This window comes from Cystoisospora suis (genome assembly GCF_002600585.1).
Source record: "Cystoisospora suis strain Wien I chromosome Unknown contig_165, whole genome shotgun sequence".
NCBI lineage: Eukaryota > Apicomplexa > Conoidasida > Eucoccidiorida > Sarcocystidae > Cystoisospora > Cystoisospora suis.
Genome location: NW_027152967.1, coordinates 916 through 25,937, shown reverse-complemented (window position 1 = coordinate 25,937; position 25,022 = coordinate 916). Strand labels below are relative to the sequence as shown.

General features: G+C 50.3%; 3 protein-coding genes across 3 annotated transcripts; 2 read left to right on the top strand and 1 right to left on the bottom strand.

Annotated features, from left to right (window-relative positions):
• Nucleotides 1-202: 202 nt before the first annotated feature.
• On the bottom strand, nt 203-9,943 carry CSUI_000377 (mediator complex subunit med4). The gene is made up of 5 exons (XM_068060611.1): nt 8,966-9,943; nt 7,617-7,717; nt 6,461-6,763; nt 5,164-5,656; nt 203-4,437 (listed from the first exon to the last, which is right to left on the bottom strand). The coding sequence occupies exons 1-5, from the start codon at nt 9,422-9,424 to the stop codon at nt 4,075-4,077; spliced, it is 1,719 nt and encodes a 572-aa protein (XP_067927405.1). The 5' UTR covers nt 9,425-9,943; the 3' UTR covers nt 203-4,074.
• Nucleotides 9,937-11,959, top strand: CSUI_000376 (proteasome subunit). Its single transcript, XM_068060610.1, has one exon. It carries the CDS (start codon nt 10,603-10,605, stop codon nt 11,332-11,334), a length of 732 nt encoding a protein of 243 aa, XP_067927404.1. The 5' UTR covers nt 9,937-10,602; the 3' UTR covers nt 11,335-11,959.
• Nucleotides 11,960-12,549: 590 nt separating this feature from the next.
• Nucleotides 12,550-23,901, top strand: CSUI_000375 (uncharacterized protein). Its single transcript, XM_068060609.1, has 14 exons — nt 12,550-13,685; nt 14,241-14,361; nt 14,537-14,844; nt 15,267-15,341; nt 15,805-15,902; nt 16,770-16,833; nt 17,442-17,592; nt 18,297-18,433; nt 19,123-19,222; nt 19,636-19,821; nt 20,732-20,903; nt 22,040-22,322; nt 22,672-22,812; nt 23,463-23,901. The coding sequence occupies exons 1-14, from the start codon at nt 13,585-13,587 to the stop codon at nt 23,515-23,517; spliced, it is 1,992 nt and encodes a 663-aa protein (XP_067927403.1). The 5' UTR covers nt 12,550-13,584; the 3' UTR covers nt 23,518-23,901.
• Nucleotides 23,902-25,022: the final 1,121 nt, after the last annotated feature.

The following is a 25,022-nucleotide window of genomic DNA, read 5'->3' as shown; positions in this document are numbered from 1 at the left end:
GGAACACGTTCTTTTGACAAGGCGAGGCCGAGCCTTATTAACAGCGAGTCTGCCCGCGGTCTCACTAGATGAGTGACACGGGTGGCGCTCAGCTTTTCACTGCCGTGAACGGTAATGAACCATTTGTGATGTCCCCAAGCCAGCGGCACTGTGATCAGGCCACTGACGGGAAGGCGCTGCTTGGCGTCATACAAAAAGAGCGTGGCTGAAGAACAGAAACACAAGATGCAAAAAACGCGCCCAGTACACAAAGCCTGTCTGAAGATGAAGCGGCGCCCCCACCTCCCACGGCAAGCAGAGTATGAAACTAACCGTCTGCCTCACTCTGACATTAACCGAGACCAGAATGTCGTTGGCTCCCGTGAAACCTTCGAGCACTGCACCACACGAATGAGCGGACAGTTTGCCGTCAACAGTGCGTAGTGACGTCAGACACCAAGGTCGGCCTTTTCCTTGGTGAACACTGTGTGCCGCTGGCAGTTATACACGGCCATCTAACTAGAGGATACACGCGCTGATCTCCAGTACATCTTTTTCTGTGCTTCTCACGGTGGTTGTTCTTTCGGACGTAAATCTCGCCCACATCGACATCTCCCTCGTCCAGCCTTTGAACATCCACCAGCAGTTCCATATACCGGTAGCTCGAGAAGTCGTCGGCTCCGAACCCCGGAGCAAACATGTATTCCACCGCTTCTGCTTTCCGCAAAAGTCTGCACGGGGTTAACCACACCCACGACCACCGCTCGTCGCTCGTGCTGGCCGTCCCCAGTGTTGAGCTGACTGGGCCTGTTGGGAGGAAGTTGTCATCAAGCTTAGCACCCGTCATGACCACTGGGACAAAGGACGGTTCGCCTTTTCTTCTTCTAGCTTCAGCGAGTGTGCGCTGGGCGGGCTCGCGGCAGCCCCCATATCTGCTTTCTCCGTGATCCTCAGTTACCGCGTTAGGGCTGGCTGCTCCACTAGTGGCACCCCGACCTGGGAACACTCCGGCAGTAGGCAGCGCCTCGCGAGCTCTTAAGAGCGAAGGCGTGCCGGATCTGAGAAGAGTTCCAAGGGGCACGGGCTGGCGCCGCGAGGAACTATCCACGAGAACCCCGGATCTCGTCGTATAGTTCCTCCAACGTTCACATTCCTGCCCCGTGCCTGGCCCGTCACCACTGTTGAGACAAGGCAGTTCGGAAGTACTCTTCGCGTTGACAACAGGAATCTGCTGCTTAGCCTCCCCGCCGATCGAGGCGATGTGAGGCTGGTGCAGAAATGGGATGCTCGAAGGTGGTATCTTCGGAATGAGATACGACACTTGATCCAGCAAAGACCAGCCCTGCAGTCCTGTCTCCCTTGTTGCACTCGTTTCAGGGGCGTTGGAAACGGGGACAGGCCCCTCAGCATCTGGCGATCTTGAGTGGAAGGCATCCTTTGTTTCAGTGCCAGCACGCAATCCTGACACCCGCGGCTCTGTCGGCGTAATTGTGTCTACTCCCGCTGCTGAGGAGCGCTTGTTCTCGACGCTCTTTACTGGCCTGGCTCTTTCCGCCAGTTCTATAGCCGGAAAGCGAGGCGAGTGTCGGCCCGGCTCTTCCAAGTTGCTTTTGAAACGGTAGGTCTGTACTCCGTAGTCGGGGGCACTTGGGTCCAGGAGAGTCCCATTATAGTTTCCTGCTTCGCCTTCGCCCCCCACTTCGCGTATCCCAGGCTGCAACACCGTGAAACGGCGGACAGTGTCACCCCCACTAGGCAAGTGTAACTCTGCTGACGAGATCCTGTCGGCGCGTAATCCAGAACCCACTGTGCCGCTTGCAGCGAGCACCGGAATCGGCTGGTTGAGCAAAACTGAAATCAGATAGATCCCTGCAACACCGGTGTGGATGGAGGTGCGGGCATGGCGCGTTACAACTGCAAGACATGTCTGAGCCGGCTCATGTGAAAATGACTTGGTGGCCCTCTGCCTGTCCGGCTCAGCTCCAGGAGGGCTGTGCATCGTCACGTTTCGCGGTTCCACACTCGAGGGCTAAAGAGTAGTCTCTTTACTTGCACCTAACCGCCTCAACGTTGGCTTGGTTGACAGCACACTGACCCGGCTGGACGAATGTCAAGCTACAGACCGTTGATGGACTGAGCAAGCATGGTGCCCGAGAAACTCTTGACCGACCAACCGGCAGGTCTGCGACAACCTCGAAAGAAGGGCAGAAGTAAGTTCCATCTAAAAGAAAACAGCACACGGAGTATGAGCTGACGCACCGCACGGGTTTCGTACGTTTTGGCGATGACGGAGTCAACAACCGTAGCCAAGTAGGGCGCGCTAGGGAGTCGCCAGACAGCTCGCGATGAAGATTGCAGCGGCGGAAGAGATGTAGGAAGTGAGGAGACAGACCCACCGCAGGAGTTGGCCTCGAAAAACACGTCCACCGGTGACGTCCCAGTGACTTTAGGGAAGTGAAACCATTGCTTGCACACGGCTACGCGATCAGCCGTACACGAGCACGAGGTGCTCCAGTGGAAGAATGAACTAGAGTGTACCTCTGCCGTCAAGAAAGAAGGTGCCCGAGAAAGCTTGGAAATTGTGTGCAGACGATGGAGCCGCTGCAGGTCACCGCCCGTTCGGGCTACCTCGCTAGCGAGTCGCCCGGAGCGGAGTGGGCAACGTTGTCGGCTGCACATCAAGCATGAGAATGAGGTTGAGACGGGTCGCCCCCACTGACTTCACTAGCCCTTATTTGCGGGGGAGTGTAACTCGTACCAGACAGCTGGATTCAGGTCTCCGGAGATCTCACAGGCACAGAGCTGCTTTGGATTCCAAAAGCGGGGGACAGCCGTGACGAGTGGTAACAGACAGCTAGCAACCGCTTGTCGGCTTGAACAGCCGCTGCGGAAAAAAAATGCCAAGTTCACCATCCCACTACTCGTATAGACAGACAAAGGTGATTTTCTCCTCGTACTAGTATAGGGTGCAAGTAATTTTCTCGTGCGTTACTTGTTACCGAATGATTGTTGAGCGGCGCCGACCTATTCAGAACGTGCGGTTCGGTGTTACGGCGCTTTTTCAGGCCGCTCTGCTCACGAGGTGCCGCGAGCACACGATTTTGTGCGCCTGAAGCAGCTTCGACGCTACGAGAAGACAAGCGTTGACACCACAATTTAGAGAGCATGTCATCTCAGGGGAAAGAAGCGGAGTCGTCGACGACAAGAACACATGGAAGCAGCGGAGGGTAGGCGCGGCTCCACCAGGATCAGCACGATTGCAGACAGCTGCAAATGTCTCTCCCTGTCGGGCCAAGTTCCTGTCGCTTGCCAGCTTACTCCCACGAGAATTTAGCAACTGTGGCGGGAATATGCCAGCGTCCGGTTATAACTACTCGAAGGAACTAGCTCTTATTCCTTGGTCGCTCCTTGCAACTTACTACTTCCTAACGCAGCGCGTCGGGAAGATTGCTTTTCTTCTTCCTTGTGTAGCGGGCTGGAAGCAATACGGTAGCTGAGTGACACAGCCTGCTAAGCGGTGCGCCGCCCTCCAAACCGGTTATCCCAGCCCCCCCTCCCGAGGGAGTACTACCTTGTAGGAACCCCGGAAGGGGCACAAGACACGCTTGCGACCGAACGCGAACGGTACGGCAAAACCCAGTCGCCGTTGCAGCGACGCGAAGTCCACTAGCAGCCGTTTCCCGGCGTCAAACCGAGAAGGAAACCCGTGAGCCAGTCCGACAACCGTCCGGTGCAAGGCTTGTGCCCAACGGTCCGATAGAGCTCCATCTTCTGCAGGGGGACAGGCGTGCCTTCGAAACCCGTTCGAAAAACAGGAAGCTGCGGGGAAATCAGAAGACTGACGCATTACGTAAGAACGCGTCTTCGATCTGATGAGTTGAAACAAAGATTCTCAGCAACAGCCGAGCACAAGATTTTCAGTACCTAGCACACACGCGGACACCTACACTGGGGTAGGGCAGTGTATGCGTTGGAGCCGTATAGCTGTGGATGGTGGGAGCAGCAGAAGCAGTCTGCGGCAGTCATCTCAGAACAGCCTGCTTTCTTTCGCATCACCGGCCCGCCCCAGGTGGTGCTCTAATCAGGTGCACTCCGCTATTGTGTGCGGCCGTTTCCCTCCTCCCCCTCTTCTTCGCTAGAGTCTTCCCCGCTGCTGCTACTGCTGTCTGCGCTGCCACTTGACTCGGCTTCTTCCTGCTGCACGACTTCTTTTCTTCTTCTCCTTCCACTTCCAAGCATCAAGCCGTGGAAAGCTGTGGAAGGTGTTCCCATTGCGGTCGTGGAAACAGGCTTTGAGGGATGAGCCGGCAGTGAGGCTGACGGACGGGCAACCTCCATAGCAGACGGTCCATTTTTATTGTCGGGAGCCCACACCGCTTCCTGCAGCTCAGATCCCTTCGCCAGGACAGACCCAGTGCCAGGACGAGGCTGCTCTTCTCTTTGGGGCGTCGTGCCTGCCTGTAAGAGCAGCAAACACTACCAGGAAGTGAAGCGGGACATCAGCACCACCGCTGACAAGAAAGAAGATTGAGTCTGGAGAGTCAAGTGCTAACTGCGCTACGAAGCCAGCATGTACGGAGGTCCGCCTACACACACGCAAGTGTATAAACATACTACTCAGCTCAGTTTGAGGCACACGGCATGCAAGCGTCCCTGAAAAGTTACTTCTTTGTACAGTGTGACGAAGTGGGACGAGCGCTTGAGTTGTCGCTTGTAATCTTTGTTGCCGCTTTGCAGGACACACGGTCTACCGGAACTTACTTGGGAGGCGCTTTTTACTCTAGACTTGGTTGGGGTTGATTGCGCTTCAGGTATCTGCTCAGCACCCCCCTGCCAGCTACTCAAGTGTACTTGCGTGGAAAACTTTCACATTTGGCAACTGATTACTCTTGGGGATTTTTCTTTCCAGTGTAGACCCTTGCCCACCTGGCCCTGTTGCACATTAACATACGCTGGCACTGTCTGCTGAAATCACGCGTCCAGGGGAACCACATGCTTTACACTGGTGGAGATGTGCACACGGCTCGCCTCCTGGACTCCGCTATCGTATTTCCGTAAAGTCCCCTTGGCCAGCCCTTCCTTTCGGAACCAGCGCAGTCGAGTGATTTGTTTCCCACAAAAGAGCCGAAGCAATTAACTCTGGGCACGGCCGGTCTGACCGAACTCATCAGTTACATTGCTTACCTGTGTACTCTCGCTCAGTCCTCCCCCTACGGACTCTTCTCCAAGCTGCTGTGCTCTTCCTTCCGGTCCTTCTTTTCCCAGTGAAGCTCCAAGCTCGCCTCTTCCTCCTTGAGCTTCTTTCCTTTCCGCCACGTCAGGAGGTGAGGAATGTCCCGCTCTGCCTGGAAGAGACGTGACACGGGCTGGACTACTGTGTGTAGCCAAGGGGAGATCTGTAGGCTCCGCCACCGCACTACCCAGCGCTCGGGGTGAGGGCCGGGAGCCCTGTCTGGCGGCAGCGTCCTGCTGATGCGGACCCCGCGATGCGTTGCTCCGAAGGTTCACACGCAGTAGAGCTGGCCTAGAGGGCTGAAGAGGAGGTTTGAACGCTTGAGCAAGTATTGTCTTGGGAAAAGGATGAGTGACGAAGGGAACAGAAGTAGGATTGTACGTGTATGTATTCCACAGCGACTCAGGAGGAAGTGCGTCTGGGCCGAAAACACTGTCAAAAAGGCTGAGACAAGAAGACACCACAAAAGGGTGCTATACGTATGAGGGTCGATGGCTTTTTCAGAACAGCTGAGGAAAGCCGAGCATGAGCTCAATGCAATCATACCTCGGCGGCTGCGCGTGATGGGATGCGGCGTTACAAAACAAGGTAGACTTCTACAAATCTCAAGACCCCGACGCGCGTCCAGCCAGCCAGCCCTTGCAGAGCCTTAGAAGGAAAAGCATGGGGACCCGAAGAGACGTGAGGATGGCTGAGACGAGAAGTACGGGAGGAAAGGATGACTATAGTAAGAAGAGTACGGGTTGTTTTCCCGCGGAGAAATCAATACACAACCACCACGGACGAGAGACGAGCAAGGCAACTGGAGAGCAGCACCGGACACCGACTTGAAAAAACAGAGCCTCGGCATCGCGGCGAGACAGGGAAACGTAAGCTGTAGAAAACTAGGTTTCAATGAATCCCCCGCCCGAAGAGTTCATCGACTGAGTATGCCTGAGTACATGACTGGCTCCACGCCTACAGAAAGTCCAAACAGTAAACAAATGATTCTTGTTGCCCTCACCAGCGTGGCAGCAGACCCTATCGATGCCCCCCTAGTCTCGCTCAGTGGTCATCTTCCCGACTCGCAGGAGGCCAGTCACAGAGCATGTCAGTTCTGAAGACAAAGGAGTATCTGAACGAGTAGGTACGAATGCCTACGTACGTGCAGGTACTACAAGTGTAGAGTGGATGCATTTACGTATGAACCTAGGTATATTCATCTATACCTTTTTTCTCTTTGGCGCTCTATGTCCTTTCTCAGCGTACCTGTATTTGATGGTACAACCGGGAGTCTGGCATACAAACCGAACCTCATACCCTCCAATACGATTAGGCCTCCCTGACGCGTCCGTCTCTCTGCGAGACACTCTGTAGCTGAGTTTTGTGCGGATCTCAGGAGGAAAACAAACTTTGTCGAAGGGTTTTGAAGCAAGAAAGGACAGACGGGAAGACTGCAACTCTTCCATAGAAGGATACGGGAGAAAATGGAATGTCGGATAGATAGCCTGGTGCGCCACAACATCGGAAATATTAGTAGTTTCCGGTGGAGCTGCTGTGCTTCCCCCAAGCCTATAAACAGATCAAGAGAAAATTCAAACCTCTCAACTTGAATGAACCATTCGTCTGTCATCTCTCACGCTGACACACCGAGACGATCTCGACTTACGTAGAACACAGCCTGCATATACTGCCACGAATAGCATATATGGACGTGGAAACACAAAATGCTAAGCAGATACACATGAAGGCTGTGGTAACACAACGTGAAACACTTCAATTCAGGCTGTCATAATTCCGGCCACAAGAAAGATTGATTTATTAGTGAATCTCCGGAGTAAGTTATCCTCCCATACACAGGGAGTGGCTCTGCCCGATCTCCGCGTCCAGCAAGACGCTTGAGCTACGCAGTTAGAACGGCGTACTACACAGCGCCAAGCAGAAAGAAACATCTGTGGACTGGATATAACGATCTCAAGGCCTTCAAGACAACAAGGCTTTGGTCTCGCCCTTGATCGGGCAAGCCGTGTGTGTTCTCAAAATGAGACACAAACGAAAAACCATGCCTGCCGTCCAGACACCCTGGCTGCGCGTCTCCCTGGACTTCACCGTGGCGCCCAAGTGTGAGACATACCTGCGAGACACACTGAAAAATGAAAAAAGATAATATAGAACCTCAGGTGTTCATGAGTGAATATTCTATCCCTCTATGGAAAAAGGGCATCTATATATTGCGAACTACGGAACTAATCGAAAATGTGGAGCGGAGCCCTTTTTACAGGAACGATCTGACACAACAGACACTGTACTTCCCCGCTGTACAGGTCTCGGATAGAAGCAAAATAAGCGCCATAGTAAGATTCACGTAACACCTCGGAAACTGAGGGCCTAGTCCACGAGGAAAGCGCCAGCTGGATCTCCTCACCTGCGGGCGTACAGAACAACTTCCTCAAGCGTCAGTCGACGTGACTTTTCTGCGTCATTGATGCCTTCTAGTCGCTTCTGTGCCACCAGCCACGGTGTATCCTGGAAGCAAGGCACACGGGAGAGAGCTGTTGGGTGCGAGTGAGTCGTATTTCCTGGGGTCTGAGCCTCTTTTTCTCGAACGCAACATGAGGTAGTTAGCATCTAATGTGACTCCTGGCTTCGCCTCGCATTTGTATATCTGTTACCAGTGCGCCGCTAGACACATGGCACAAAGAGTTGGCTTCATAGAAAAGACGACACAGGAAAGCCGCGCTTACGCATGACTTGGCTGGGATCTCGAGAATTATTGGACGACGTCAGCAGACGTGGTTTGGCCCCCTATCCTTGTATCAGCCAAAGCGGAAGCGAAAACGAGGAGGATGATGCCTGCTGTGTGGGGTGATCTCCTTGCGTACATACTTGTACAGGAAGATGAATAGGTAACACTCCGAGAGAGACGCCCACAGAAACTCCTGCCATCATCTATTCAGAGTAGAAAGGTGGGTCTCTCAAGTAGAAGCGACAAGAGAAACAAACACATGACGGCCGGGAGAAAGTCTTGAGTATACATGGGGTACAAACCTGGTGGAGAGGGCCAAGTGTCTCCAATCAATCTTCAGCTGTTTCTAGGTTTGAACCGACAAGGAAACACATATGCACGGAAGCAGAAAAGACGGCGAGGCGACAGAGGACAGTTAGAAGTGAGCAAGAGATGACAAGCCGACGCTGGAAAGAGAAACATGGAGACTGCTTCGCCTGTCATTCAAGTGCCCAGATGCAAACCGCTTGGGAAGTTTGTTTTCCCTGGCAGCCTTCCCTTGCAGAGTTCGGAAACATGAAGAGAGGAAAGAGAAGGATGACGTACGCGACACGCCTCCATGTCTGCCCAGCTTTTTTCTAGAAGAGAGTACTCACTCGGAATACACTGATTCGAGTTCAACACGCGCGCGCTCAATACAGAGAGGGACACATTTGTACACATGTTATACATGTACCCATACAGGTGAGATTTTACCACCTATGTATGCGCCAACATACGCTGAAAAACATTCTAAGGGTCGTTCAGTAGAATGCCTGTTTGGAGACCCTTCCGTCCTTTCTCCAGCGGCACCACCTAGTGGGTTTTGTGAAAACAGACACAACGATGACACCCACAGAAGGCGACACTGGCTTGAGCTTCACCATAGGGCGGGGTTGGTAGACATGTCATGCCGATCCCCTTCTACGGAGCACAAAAAGGAAATAGAGCACAGATGGACATCATTCAACTCTTGGTATTCTGACGTCTCGCAGCATGTGAAAGCTTACTAGGACTGAAGCAATCTCGGTTAGGACGTGAAGGCATTGCTCCCGACGATTAACAAATGATGTTGCAGAAGACTTGCTAGAGAGGCCTGAGGGTAGTGTAGGAGAGGCTGAGGAGGCAGAAGAGGGACAAGCAGAAGAAGTAGAAGGTACATCAGAGGATGAAGATGATGCTGAAGAAGACGAGCTGCAGGACTTGGTCGAAGGGGCAGAGGGTGAAGTGGAAGAGTGACCTTCAGAGATGGACTCCCTGAACTGCATCTTCCATTGTTCACTCGCTGTGTCGGGGATATCCCTCCACTCGGGCTTCACTATATCTTGCAGACGACGACGAAGCTCCTCTAAAGAGTAAGGAGAGGAAGACTTGAGACTGGAGACTGGGGCGCCGGATGACGGTGAAGGGGAAGAACATGCAGATACAAAGCGTGATACTGTCGGACCGGAGCTCGGAGAAGGTGCCATGTTGTAAAAGAGGAGGAGGGTGCATCCTCATACATACAGAGAAATGGTGAAAAACTAGTTAGCACCTGGACACGGTCTGCTCCCTCGTCTCAGCACGGCTGTATAGGAGAAGTATTGGGGACAAAGGGAAGGGAATACCATTTGTATAGGAAACGTCGCCCTCCTCTGTGTACTTCCTTTCTCTCTATCGGGGTCACTAAAAGGAAAAGACTCACTCGTCCCTGCAACCTAGAAACAGGGGCAGAACGGGAGACAAAGCCGAGGCGGTGGAAACCGCGGCAACAGAGTCAGCGACTCCGAGTACACGTACGGAAAAGAAAGAATTCACTTATCTAGTCTAAGGTAGAAACGGGTTACGGAGGATCTAGCCTGCAGTCAAAACTGCGCATGCATCAAGGGCCCTTCCAGGTAGCCGGTGAAACGCCTGTCGGAGCGAATCCCTGACCTGATGGCGGGATTTCCGTAGTCAACCTCCGGCGGCAGCGACTTACTCAAGCAACAAGCATACACCCGTTGTTCTTCGATCGAATTTGGTATCCGTTTACGGCTGCGCGGCCAATGTGCACATGCGGCGATGTGCATATACAATCAGCAGAACGGGGTTTGTCTTCATTATAAGCCGAGACAAAACTTCATCGTGTCCGTGGCGGTTCTACTGTCTGTTTTGCTACCGACTCACGAACCAAAAAGTATCTATTGGTTTGTGCGTGTCTGTTTTGTAAGAAAAGCGGAAAAGACAAACTTGTGCTGGATTAGAAGTAGGCACGCGGGAGGTCTACCCGTGAGTTCCCTGGGATTCATCCTGACTTCCGACCTCACCACCTCCTTATTCCGTCAAACTTCCGTCGAAAACTGTCTTCTTTGTTCCGCTTCTAACAGGCATACCCGCTGCGTTGCTGCGGACGAAAACGGAGGTGAACTGATGCTGTTCCGTCTCGCTCTAGAGACTTCCTTCCTTCGACTTTTCGTGAACCACTACGTTTCCTGTGCAAAACCACTCCCGATTAACCTCACCGCGGACGGCGCATTTCTTCCTAGGTTGGTTTTTCTTCTCTTCAAATCTCTTCCTTTCCCTGGCATTTCCCCGTTTTCTACTTCCCTGTCTCATTGTCCCATCCAGTGCACAGTGTGTGTCTTGTTGAGCACCTTCGTTTCTGTAGTCCCCTCTGTTCTTAATCATGGCGTCGTCTTCTTGCATTGTTACTTTTGATGACTTGGGGTTGCCAGTTTTGCAGTCTTCGGCAGGCGGGCATCTTTCTTCGGTTCCGTTTTCTGGCACTGCTCCCCTTCCGGCAGTGTCGAGTGGCACGACTATTGTTGCGGTATCTTTCAACGGAGGTGTGGTCTTGGGTGCGGATACCCGAACGTCAGCGGGCAGCTACGTTGTGAATCGCGCGGCAAGAAAGATAAGCAGAGTCCACGACCGTATTTGTGTATGCCGTTCCGGGAGTGCGGCAGACACTCAGGCTGTCACACAGATCGTCAAGCTGTACATCCAGCAGTATGCGCAGGAACTGCCAAAGGGGGAAAAGCCGAGAGTCCAGGCAGCTGCCACGGTGTTCCAGTCTCTGTGCTATGAATACAAAGACGCATTAACGGCAGGACTCATTGTAGCTGGGTATGACCCCGTCAAAGGCGGACAGATTTACGCTGTCCCGGTGGGAGGGGCGATGATGCCGATGAAATACACAGCAGGAGGATCTGGTTCCGTGTTTATTAGCGCTTTCATGGATGCGAATTACAGAGAGGGTATGGCTCAGGACGAGGCAGTTCAGTTTGTCAAGAAGTGCGTTGCCCATGCCATCTCCAGAGATGGATCTTCTGGTGGAATGATTAGAATTGTCGTTATTACCAAGGACAATCTTCATGAGGAATGTGTCGAAGGTAACAAGCTGCCTGTTGCGCCTTAGAGAGTGTCAAGGGGGGGCGAAGGGGGATCTGCTCGCTCCGCGGTACACACACGGGCGTTATCGCGTCGACGAAAAACGTTTTCGAGAGGAGCCCAACTCCGTACCCGTATACAACGTGAAACAAGCGGCGAATGAGGAGGGGGCGAGCCGGTTTGACTGTTTTTTGGATTGCAAGTGACTACTGGGGAAACGAAAAAGAATGCAAGGATATTCAGCAAAGAGGTCGAGAATAGAAGTGATAACATATAGCGGTGACGACAGACGGACTGGACAGACCGGGCAGAAACGATTTCTACGCATTTCGTTCATGCGCTCCGGGGAAGGAATGCGGAGAGAGGTGAAGCCAACTCGAAGAGATGGTCATGTACTCATGGTCTGTCAATAACGGAACAACCGTGAGAGGCAGTTCTCAATGTACTGTATACACGGACAGAATAGAGGCACTTGAGGCGCTGTGTGAGAGTCGTTTTCTCGGAGGTAACTCCGGGCAACTTACGATTCCTGTCCGAGCGGTAAAGCAATCCTCCGGAGGTGCGACGGCGTTGCGCCAAGGGAACCCGTGCAAGAAAAACTCACAGGTCTCAGGACCTTTCCTCGTTCTGAAAGTCCATTCAAACCATTTGCAGACCGTCCTGCATGCATTTTGAGTTTTGAATCGTAGAGGAACCCAGCTCGAGTGGGTAGAAGCCAGACCTCGGAGTCTTGACATGGTTCCAGCATGCTGGTAACTTAGCGGTTATGCCCGTACCCGGTATACCTTGGGCTCTCGTAGTTGTGGACTAGACAGATGCAACTAGTCGGCGAATATTTACTTCGTAGCAAAGTAGGCCTCTGTCCAGGAACGTCTTCAGCAAGTGCTTCGAGTGTCTATGTATGTCTGCTAGGCGCGTTGAGACACGCCGAGGATTTCAAGGAGCATTCTTTTACATGGAAGAGAATGCAGCCTGGACCCATCCGGCTCTAGAAACTTATTAATCACAAGCCAACTTCCAGGGGCACCACCCGCATTCGATTCTAGTGAATCATGTAGGGTTGAGCACCCGAGCCGAAGCTCAGTATGCTAGTTTTTCCACTTGAGTCAGCTTAGCAGCTACAGAGAGAAAACACCTGATGGGTCACCTGCTCACTCACGGGGCTGTCTCGGCAGTTTCGGGGCTGCCATTGTTCACAACAAAAATCTAGAATCGGAAGGCACCTCTTTACGGGGCTGCGAGTGTTTCAGGTGCACCATGCACGGGTGTCGATGGGTTTGCTGCTCGCGGGTTGGACTGCACGCCGCATACACGGGAAGACAATGATGCCATCCGACAGAAAGTACCCAATCTCTAGGCTGTACAGCTACGCATCTTGGGTCCCAAGCATCTCCAGCTCTGCTTGTAACCACGGTACCGGCATCCAACGGTTTCGTCGCCTTTGTCTTGAACCGGGTCTACCCTTGCATGCGGTCGCATGCACGCTCTTTTTCTGCACACGCCTGGCCTCTCCGAATGATGAGACCGCCCTTTTCTTATTTCCGTGCGACCCGTGCATTCCGTTTCCAAGAGAGGTCCTTGTTTTTGCTAGATCATTGACAGCCGTGCTCCCAATAGACTAGACCACTCGTCTGGGTTGGGAGCGAGAAGCGCTGCAGCACACGACGATGTCTTGAACCACGGCTTAGCACTCTGTTGGTGTGTAGGGACAGAGCCTCTTGTCAACTTCTTCAGTTTTTCTCTTGCTTTGGTCTTTGACTCACATCGGTACTACGCGGTTCGCGGCAACTCTCGCTGATTCTATTCAGCTCCCGTCGTCTTACGGGGGGACCAGGCCCTCAGCTATTCCTAGCAAACAACATAGGAGCTGACCTCCCAAATCACGTTCTCCTCCTGTGACCGTCGGCCCTTCTTCGCGACGTTTGTTATGTTCCTGTTTAGCCTTTCATTCATTCTCTCCGCTCCAGGTTCCTTTTGTCCCCCAGCGTAGTTGGGCGTCGGTGTGCCAGGAATTGGTGCCGCACCCGTCACCTCTATTTCTTCGCATGGCATACCGCTTCGTCCTGTATAGACATTCTCTTTCCAACGCTCTCACCAAGCGTTTTCTTCTTCGCGTTGTGGAGCCTTTGTTAGACTCCGCCCACAACCAACCTGTCACTGCGACGTTCTTTCACAGTACTATCCTTCGAGAGACGACTCAGGGTTGTCGGGAAAGGTGGCCGCAAAGATGAGCTTCCGCTCTGCGTAATCTTGCTCCAGTCCAGGGATACAAGAGAAAATGGGGCTTCTACCACCAGAGGTTCTTTCTACTTTGCTGGTAGCTTTTGTTGTTATTCGTCTTGGGTTTAATCTCCATCTTTGGAGAGTCTGGACGAGTGGGTAGGTACCGCAGCCCGAGCATGCAAAGCAGAGACACGGCACCTTACGACCTATCACACTCTCTTTCAGCTCAACCGAGACATAGACACTTGTATGAGAGCGACAGCCCACTGACGTTTAGCGGTTCCATACTAAGGAAGACTTCTGTTGCAGCAAGATAGATGATAAGGTGCCACTTCGCTATGCGGACAACGTTGCCCTAGTTCGGGAGAAGCTCTACAAGGCAACCAGTAATGAAGTGGACCTCGCACTTGCGATGGTATAGGGACGGAGATGGGGGACAGCACACTCGCACATACGTGAATCTAACGTGCAACACATAGATCATGCACGGGTAGGAGAAGCCGTTCAGCTTGTCTTTACTCGTCATTCTTCATCGTAGAAGAGCGGATGACTAAGGTGTAACTTGACCCTTTCTTGTTTTTCTGAATGGTGGAAACAAGCAGCTTCCCCAAGATTTTCTTTCTTCACGAGGACGACAATCTCACAAGGGACTGCTCTGCAACTTTTCTTCACATGTTTTCATTTATTTCACTCTCGTTTCTTTCTTCCCAGCCTTTCTGTTGTAGTTAGCCCCGGAAACACCTCGTCACCTGGAGAAAAGAAAAAGAACTCTCCTGCGCATGCACCTTCACCGGCACAGAGTCATGGAGGACCCGCTCCCAAGCTATGGCCGGTGAGTCAAGTCCGCTCATTCTATCTCTTTTTCTTTCTCTCCGCAGAAGTTTGCCTTGATGACTCCCTATATCTCTCTCTTCTCAACTTGGTTTTTTCATTCTAGACTCTTCAGCTGGCAAGCGCCGTTTTTCCTTTTCTGTCTTTCTTGTTCACCTGACTACTTTTTTCTGCAGCTAGCGAGAGTGGCAGCACTGGGTATGTTTGAAGGCATGTCTGATCTACGTGACTTCTCAAACCTCGTCATTACAGCGGTAGTATCTGCCGTTGTTGTCGGACTCTCGCAACTTTGGAGAACTAAGAGACAGGATGACAAGGATCTCTCCTTCTCCAACAAGGTTCCCTCGTCTCTCTCAGAAGACGAACACCAAGAAGAATCGAGACAAGCACAGGCTGCTGATGCCGTCGTTCCAGGCAGCATCGGGAGTACGTCAGGATGGCTTGCGCCGCTTCCTTTACTTGTGGTCGCGTTTTTCTACATCACGTGAGGACCGACTAAACAAACACCGTTTCTGAGAGAAAGAAAGAGAGGGAGAAGAAGAAACATGGCTGAGGTGTATATACGGTGTGAACGATCAACTCAGGTTACCTCATGAGAGAGCTGACGTTCCTTAAGAACATGACGATCCTCCAGGTCAAAAAAATGACAGAGGGCTTTTGACGTTCTTTAGGTTCACGTGTAAATAAACGTGGAAACTAGAGAAAAGAGAAAACTATAAAACTCCATAATAAGAGGTCTCGATAGAGAGGACAATAGCTCAACCAATCAGATTTGTTTCTCTCCTCTCGGGCGCTGATAAAGCGAAAACCTTCCTCAACTGTCTTTTTAACTGTTTGACAACGAATTATTTTTCGGATGTTTCTTGACCGTTTCTTTTGTCTCCGGGGAATGCCCTGTATACACAGACGTCTGCAATGGCTGTTACACCGGCGATTTCTCAAAGCCCGGCAAGGAGCGGCTTCAAACTATCGCAATGCCATGTAAGCTGTCTAGTCAATGAGAGACCTCCTCTAGTATCAGCTTTGTTGCCGTGAGTCCTTCATTTCCTTCTGTAACTCTGAAAGAGGAGCTGCAGTTTGTTTGAGGCTTGTTTTCCTTTCGAAGAGTTTCTCCTTGTCTTTGGGTCGAGTGGCGGCTCTTCCTTTCCAGTCTTCTTTGACTTTGCGTTTTTTGTGAGTTTCATCATCCTCAGTGAAGCTGTCGGAAAACAAAGAAGGAGGCGGCAGGGTGGATGAGTTCCGAGACCAAGTGCAGGTGTACAGAGACACATGTTTGTGAAGTTTTTCTTCGGTTGCTCTGTGCATGGTGCTATAGGTGCTGCCCACCACATAGTTGAAGATGAAGAGTGAAAAGATGAAGAATGAGAGAAAGAGTGAGAGAGGAAAGAAGAATCACCGTCCTGTGTGGTTGTCGCTCTTCTGTCTCTTGTCGTCCTCTTCATAGAGGGTTCTTTGTAGGTTTAGCAGTAGCTGCAATTGTTATGGCGAACCCTTTCTTCGGTCAGTCATGGCGCTTCGAATTTTCTACTCTTCTTCCTTTCTGTAAGTTTTCAGCTTTTCCTCTCTTCCCACTCAGCTCGTCTTTTTTTTCTTTCCTTATAATCCAATGCGATGATTCGCTTCGCTAAGTAAGGGAGTTCGCGAAGGTCCTACCCTGTGTCGGTGCCTGTGTCCACTGTGGGAGACTTCACAGCGGCTTTTTATTTTTCCGAGCATCAGATACGGATTTACGAATCATCTTTTTAGCGAAAGAAACACCTTCTTTAATGATTCACATGGAGAAGTGGCAAAAAGAAACGAAGGAAGAGAGACAGAGTACAAGAGGATTAGTTATCTGTCGCGTTCTCAAGAAGCGTCTCCTTCTGTCGATTTGGTCAACGGGGAAGATCTTCTTCAGTTTCCTCTCTCTATGTGTAGAGCTGATTTTGTGCGTATGTGTCATAGCTGATTCAGACAGCTCCTTGTCGATGAATAGCATTCAAGTCTCTTAGGTTCTCTCCGCATTGTCGTAAAGGCATTCGTTTTTCTCTTGCGTTTTGACTTGTTCACTGGCCCGTTCAATCTGTCTCGCCTCCCTAGCTGATACGTATGATGCTACCACGGGCATGCCTTACTATGGTGATTCTGATGCAGTCATGCTACCTATAAGGTCCAAGATCGTCTCAGAGAATTTCTTCCTTTCATTGTCGCTTTTCCATCGTAGAGATTCCTATCAACTTTTGTTTCATCCTTTCTTTCTCTCTTTCTTTTCATCCCGCGGTTAGAGCTTTTTTTATCTCCAGCATCTCCTGCCTCAGCCCAAGGAGGTCTCAGTTAGACCTCCGAGTTTCTTCTGTACTGATGAAAGTTTACGCAGTTATTGAGAAGAGAAGAGAGCGCTTCAGTGGTGTCGCTCGTTTCTCCCTTCAGATTTCCATGAGATGTGGAGGCCTATAGTAGAAGCATCGGTTCTGTGTGATCTCCCATCTTACGAGTAAGGAGGCCAGACATCGCATCACTAGGATATACATCTGTATATACGTACCTGTTTATACATATGTATATATGTCTATACCTTGAGTTTCTAAAGATGTAGAGCTTTGTTGTTGATCTCAAGACCGGAGAGAACGCACCTGTAGACCTTCATATTTCTCTCCCTCTCTTCACATAGTTCAATAATGAGGACAAGTGACGTGTCTTCCACTCTTTGTCTCTTGTCGCCCTTCTATGCATACGTCATCTGCGTTACCAGGGGTACTGGAACAGGACAGGACAATTCGCATACTTTTACTTGAATATGCTAACTATCCTATCCTGCTCTACCCACACACACACATATATATGTATTTAAATCTTTCTCCTCCTTTCTCTACAGCCCGTTACACAGACATGACATGTCTTTTGCGTTCATTCTGTTCAATAGTTTATACAGTTCTAATCTTATTTCGTAGATACAAGAGAAGGATCTACAAGGATCCCATGAACAGTCGAGGTGACTTCCGGTTTGAATATATCTACATGCATGTATATACATAGCCTCATAGGACAAAGTTGAGCGATCTCTGGTGTTTGTTTCTATCTTTCTTTCTGTAATGGGTGCAGGAACATGGTAGGACTTTGGAATAGGTTTTTTACTTGCTGTGTGTGGGCTATCTCGGCTCTGTTCATCTTCTTCCTTGGATCAGAAATAGCTGTCTCTGCCTCACCTATACAAGCTGAGCTGAATTTGGTGCAAGCGTCCAATCATAAATCAGTAAGGATCCATCACCCTCACCGAGCTTCAAACAGCAGTTCGCTTTCTTCTTGATATGTTGGCATTCCTTCACATATAGTATACATATAGGTATACAGCTCTCTCCGTGTAGACACCTCCTCGTTTTTGTATGTATCTCTCTGTCTAGCTATGCGTCTCTATTCTTCTTTCTTCCTTTCTTGCAAGACATAGATAGATAGATAGCTCTTCAGTCTTAGTCTCCGCCTCTAGACTCTAAGAAGAACCAGTCGACTTTCGACACTGTATGCAACACGATAAGTCTCCTCTCTTCTTCTCATAGGTTTTCTTTCAGGCATTGGAGAAACGACGAACCCCATGAGACTGCCTAGCTATGGAAAGCGAAAAACATCGGTGTAACTGTAACAATACACACACGCCTTGATTCACCCCGCAAGTCAGCTAATCACTTCCTCATAAAAGGGTACTTGGGACACATGTACACAATTCCCTTCTTTAGCTCTCTCCAAACTTCCCTCACCCCTAACGTGAACTGTACATACCCCCGGTGGAATTACTTGAAGACTGCTTCGCCTTCCCAGGAAGAAGCCCACCGACAAAGATTTGATCTGTACGTGTGTATAAGGTGATAAGCAAGCGATGACAAGAACTCTCCTCGAGGTTCTTCAATTTCTTCGCTGTCTCACACTACTTCGTTTTTGCTCCCGTGTTGTTCTCTTATCCAGGTGTGCATACACAGGAGCTTCCATGACACTCTCTCTCGTATGGGAATGCCTCTACGCGCCGAGAAACTTGCACCGGCAGTGCTTCTTCCAGTTCTTCCTTTTCTGTGGATGCCATCGGTTTACACCGCATTCATCAGGTACTGATTCCGGGGCTGGCTGCAATCTCTCTAAATCCAAGACATCATTCATCCTTTCTCCTTAACGCCACTCTTCTTAGCAGCCGTCGCCTTCCCACTTTTTCATCGTAGCAGTGCACAGGAAGGTTCGATGTCCCGACACAGTACCTCGACTTCTTCTTCCTCCTCTGTGTGTAGCGATATGACCTCTGTCTGAAGTCCTTATGATGAACCATGTCTTCTAGCCGCAATTTGTACCGGCCGTGACTGATCTGATAGGAGAGCGAAAATCATTCCAATTTGCCCTCTCTGTTGCGTGTGAGAGCACCGATTTCTCTCTTTACTTCATCAGTCTTCCAAGTGTATCACGTGCTTCTAGGAACCCGTCGGGAGATCTTTATCTGTCATCTAGGGCAGCTTAAGAGTCTTTTTGTAGATATCCTGTGATTCTTTTCTTCCTCTTTTTCTTGAAGAATGAGACGTCTTCTCAGTATGCAATAACTCACTACTCATATCGGACAGATAACGATAATGACGAGGAGGAAGGGACCAGGAGCGGACATTTGAAGGCCTTCATTTTCTCTAGGATGGATTTCTATTGCTTTGGTTTAAGTAATGACTTCTTCTGCCTTTGTTGTTCTCCCTATCTTATAAAAAACAACGTCGAGTTCTGTCTCTCTATCTTGCTGTGTGATCTGCGTGTCCAACAGAGAAACAGGGCTTTCTTTAACGGGCTTCGCGTACCTCCGACTGGGTCTGGTTCTATTGCTTTCTCTCATTCTCATCCGGAGAGGCAAAATAGCCACACAGGTGAGCTCTTTTCCCCATACTTGCAAAGGTCTCCTTATCCGCTGGTAAACCCTCCCATATCGGAGAGGAAGCCTACGTAGATATATGTATATATATATATATATATAGGAGCAGCAGAGGAAAGCTTGGAGAAATGTAGAAGATGTGCTTCCGGCCTTCCTTTAACACGAGGAAAAGAGATGATGCAAGGCGTTCACTCAGTTCCAGAGATCAATCAAAAAGAATCACGTTGTGTTGGTTTCGTCCGTATGACCGTGCCTCCCTGTTCATCTGTGCTTATCGATACCTCGCCGGTCCTCCAAAAAAAGTTCTCTTCCTTCTTTCGTGGTCTCGCTGACGTGGTGTCTTTCCTTTCTCCATGCCAGGGAAGTCTGTCTTTCCGATCGTGCTCCTCTCGAACGGTGGTTGTGTAGGTTACCGCCTTGATCCCTGCTCCGTCGTTACTCGAGGTTGGCAGTTCTGTTGGAGGAAGTGAAGGAAGAAAAGGAAAGTCAGGAGACAAGAAACAACATGATAGCGATCAAACTCGTACTACGCCTTCCTCGTCTACGTCAGGTGGTGAGGGAGCGAAGCCGCAATCATCAGAAGCTCTTGCGGAGGTATGGTGAAGAGCATCCGTCATTCATTCATATACTACACTCCCCCTTCCAAGTTCTTTCCTGGTCGTCAACAGAACTCTTTCGTCATATTCAGACTTTAAACTCTCCAACCCTGATGAGAGGCAAAGGGGTCTAACCATACATACATAATGGATGTCTATCTATCTATCTATCTATCTATCTATCTATCTATCCGTGATCTATCGTTGGCGATTATCATGAGCTACATGGACTTGAGTCGATTTCAGTTTTTGCCCTCTACCAATGCTTCCTTGTCTCTTTTGCGTTTTCTCTGAGCTATTGCCTTCTCCTCTTTGTTCACTCCCCATCTCGGGGGCGGCAACAAATGAAGGAGGGCTCGTGTGTACGGTAGCTTTAGTGCAGCATTCGAGCCTTGAGCTTCCCTACTTTTCCCTTATAAAGCTCCAGCAGCCAAGCGTGTCTCTTTGCATGCAGTACCGCACTTTCTAGTCAGTCTTAAGAGTCTTAAAATCTAATGCCTGCCCGCCTGTCATCGCCACGGTAGAAGCTGATCAACTGGGTAGTATGGTATGATTACCTTCTGAAGATGATAGTAGAAAGACACTTCAAAATCAGTCTCGCTATCTCCGTGATGGTCAGCATACGGCGGGCAGTTTTTTCTGAGTGCGTAGCTATGCATGCCCGGGTGCAGCGTCTATGGAATACACATCTAAGATTCTCTTGTGCATATTCTCTATGTCCGTGGTCTATTTGTCTTCTATATCTTTGCACTTCGGTACCTGTTCCAAAGTATGAATTTCAATAGAATCATGAATGACTTTCTATCTACCTTGGCTCCGGTTATAAGCGAGGGCGCTTTTTTGGAAGCAGAGAATTTTTGTATGTGTGCTGGCTCTTGTGTGTGTGGACTTCGATAATCTTGGCTCAGCTTCAAGAGGTCAACAGGACCATAGTACTCCGCCTTCTTGATTTCCTCGCCTTGCCAACGAAGCTCCTTGTCCTTGTGACGTGTACAACATTCCTTATGCTTCTTCTCTCGAACGGCGGGAGACCCTCATTGTCTCATCGTTCTTTGTCTTCTCTTCATGGCTTAACACCTCGTACGTCCCCTCTTCCACCCGCTAACTAACCCGCAGCGTCACAGGCGTATAGAAGCGGAACTGAGTGTGCCGTTCTGACGGCACATCGCGATGAGGTTTTCCGTTCTCTTTTTCTCTCCTTCCACACGCGACTCATCGATAAACACTTGATCGTATACGTGATCAAACAGTTACAGGTCGTTCACAGATAAGCGCTCGTATTCATGGTCAACAGTTACTACACTTGCAGGGTATGTGTTCATAGCGGTGATGCTATCGACTCTGACGCTGGAGTGCCCGGGTGTCTAGACACAGTGACCCCTGGGGTGATGAAACAAGGGGGCGCGTGTATCCGATCATCTGTCCGACCTCATCTTCAAGACCACGTAGCCATACATGTCATATAACTCATTCAGAATACATTCGTCATTGCTTGTAGCCAAAGTGTCTGGAGAGACTCCTCTTTTCAGCTTTGGCTGGTCCGCTAAGGGGACGGTTGCAGTCTCCTTCCTGAGAAGTCTTTCTGTCTAGGTAGAACTAAGGGCCGTGCGTAGTGTCACGTCGTGTTCTTTTGGATTTTTCAAAAAAACTCCACAGAGTCCTGTGGGCCTTCTTCTTTTGACTGAAGGCGCTTTACACGTGAAAGGGGGGGAGAAGGCTAGGAGGGGCGGGGTCCAAAAGGCTTCCTGATAGTCACACTCGTTTTCTGGAAGCGTGAGTTTCATCTTAGGAGGAATCTTGTCTTTGTCAAAGTATCCGGCTTTGATCGATTCTAAATCCACACCTCTCTTCATTCTGTAGAGAGAGGTAACCACCTGTTCTTCCTTTGTTCGGCGAAGGGGTTACGGTTTAATCTACTCACGACATTATTTGTCTCGTAGTCCAGAGGATGTATACTTTCAGTTCTTTATGTCGGTTGGATTGAAAGTGTCCACTTTGGATTTGTTGTATCTCTGACTTTCCTGCTTTGTTCGCGCTAAGGAGTGATAAGGGGCGCTCCTTCCTCACTCTTCAACTTGTCTCTGGGATGAAGGATTGCTTCTGATGCACAATTCTTTTTCTTCCTGTATCTAAAGGTTGATCTCAATCTCTCCCCCGAAGGAATTCACGCCGTGATCTATGTTCCCTATTGTGTTTGTCGCACTGTGTGTCTATAGAAGAAATACACCAAGAGAAGAATGGAGAAGGTTCTACTCCGCCTACCCCTTCTTCTGTTCCGATAGAGGAGGCTTCTTCCTTTTCCCCGCTCAGTCCTACATCAGCGACATCTCCTTCATCATCTTCGACTCTTAATGTCCAACAGAAGGGAGAACAGCGGAGGCGCACAGAGAATGAGATGAGAGTCTGTCGGTTTCTGTGGCTCTTTATAGGCAGTTCTGAGCAAAGGCGTGCTAGTGTGTACAGCTTGGGGCAAATCTCATTCAAGGAGAAAATTTCGTGGTAAGTCAGAGAGGAGTCTTCTGTTGTGCTGTCTGTCCGTCTCCGTCACCAGTCACTCTAGGGGAAGAGGGTAGGTAGGAGAAGATGTCAAGCATATGATGTGCGTCTCGAGCTAGAAGTGTGTGTCATACATACGGTGTTCCGTATGTCACACTTCGTGTGCATCATTTAGAGTTGCGATTAAGACTGGTTGCCCCGGAGAGGTCTAAAAGTCTGTTCAAAGAAGAAGTCGAAAAACAAAGAAAGACGACTCCAACCCTTATGAGTGTACGGTCGACCCACTTGGAGATGAAGTGCCTCCTCACCTGCCGGACTTGTTCGTTTTTTCCGTACGTTCACGTCTTTACAGGGCGCAAGAGGCGTCTACCTATCTCTTTCCCTTCGGCTCTCCAGTCTTTGTGTCGTTCTTACTCCAGCTCAGTAGCCTGGTACTTGTGGGATATCTGATGTCGACGGCTCTCCTGTTCTCTCTCGAATCTTCAGTTGTCAGGTAAGTAATCGATCTCCACGTTTTTGAATGCTCTCTTGCGAGGAGAGGAAAACAGTAGTCCCCACGCGTAGAAATATATGTTTCATCCATCAGATAAGAAGCAGAGAGTGGCCATTTTGAGTACCCTTTTAAGCTCATAATTTTGTAGTTGCTGCGCCTCCTTGGGGGTTCAGAGGTGTCTGGAACGCGAGTGTCCTTCCAGCGCACCGTTCTTAGAGAGGATGATACCACATCGTAGGTGGGGGTCTCCTTCAAAAAGGCAGCATGTCCGGTGGTGAGGTTGGGCTCCTTCTCAGACGTCCACCTTAAGTGCCTGGCAGTATATTCTTCTGACAGGGATCTGTTTAGATCCAACGACCACAACAGTTTCAGGCTGCAATCCGTCAGAATTGCCGTTACGACCTGGAGAACTATGTTTATGCCTTCATTGTTGAATGACCGCTGTTTTTCGTGCCGTCGTTGAAAAATCAGAGTTAGCTCCGTTGATGCTATCCTTGAGAGTGCTTGTGTGGCGTGAAATCCTTGCTGCCCTGCAGCTAAACAGCTTTAGAGGCAGAGCATACATAGATCAGGAATCTCACTCGGTGTAGAATCGTATTAGCACATAGGAACAACCGTGAGAGAGTGCGTCTTCGTGGGTTTCTCTGCAGACGTCTAGGTATTCAGAGACTTTCTATTTGGAACCCTCCTGGCGTTACGACATGAAAGAGATGAAGAAAGCAAGGGAACTCCTCACCGGACAAGAGGAATGAGATTTTGTCAGTCCAAGCTGTGGGCTACACACCCCACAAATTCTCTTTGTTAAAGCGTTCCCCCGTCCGACGGGTAAAATAGAGACCTTATGAGGTCCGGAGAAGACCACCCCTAGCGCCATTACCGTAACTCATTTCGGACTTCTGAAAAACTCATGAGGGTGAGTCCGTACGTCTTCAAGCTTACATATTATGCAGGCCGTAGTCCCCATTTTCTGAGGACGCAACGTACGGGTGACTACCCAGGGCTGTCAACAGCCTTAGAGTCATATCTCGTGCCGTCTGCTCTTCTCGGCCGGTGGTTGCTGACTCGCACTTGGCCATAAACTTCTCCACTTTCTTCCGCTTCACCCTCACTGTGGTTTGCCGCCTACTCGCGTTACGAACTAGAGGACGTGACCTCCCCAGTGTAAATTGACTGTATCGGAGACAAGTGTCTGGTTTGAGAACTTTACGTGTCTAGGATGCGGGGTGCGGGGTAGCGTCGTACGTAACGACCGCGACCTTAGAAATGTGCCGACGCTCGTTGTCAGACGCGGCGCGGTTGCCGGTTACGTAGGATTCTTCCTGATTGTGCACTGCCCAGAGTTCACCTCCGTGTTTCAAACCTGCCTACCATCAGAATCGCTCTCACGCGTTTCGGGGGACGTGCGCGCTGAATAGCACTCGGAGTGAAGGCAGCCGTTTGACAGCCTGCTACGGGCCAAGCTGCACTCCACATCTCCATGATCGACAGCCTGATTTCCAGAACTAACAGACATGATCCACCAACAACATCGGTTCGCTGACACGTTTGTACTACAAAAGGCACGACCAAGAGCCACAGTTGGGCGGGGAGGCTCCTGGACTACCGACGAAGAGACGGTCTTCGCCTTGACCTTGGTGGGCGTTCTTAGAGGCCACGTTGCGAGTGCTTTGAAACGCAGCAAACTCCGCGGCTTCAGCAATCCATGTTGCTTCTGACGCACTTCGCTCCAGTTACGTTCACAGTTTTCGACGTGATTCACATGAGCTGGCTTTGTTACCGGGGGCTGTAGTGTGGTCGCCTTATCCTCTCTAGATAACTCAGTAGTGCCCAATGTCTCGTCAGAAGGTGCCTCCTACACTGGCTTGGTACAAAACGGACCACGCCGAGTCGGAATATCTGAAGATGCCATGCACTGTGTGCCGAAAGACGCTCCCGTCCTGGGGTATGGTAAAGCTCACCTTCGCTTCAGACGCCACATACAGGACGATCTCTGTTATTTAAGCCTTTACACACACCTTTAATGAAGGGCGAAAAGTTGGGTAAAAGTGAAAAAGAAACATCTCCAGACCGGCCTTATGAACTTCACGCTCCTGCACCGCGCTGTCCAGCGCCAGAGGGACGAAAGCACTCCCGACATTTCCCGACAACAATGCCCAGCAACGGCAAGGGGGGCTCCTCTCTGGACCTAACTGTGTCCTCCCCTGTCTGGA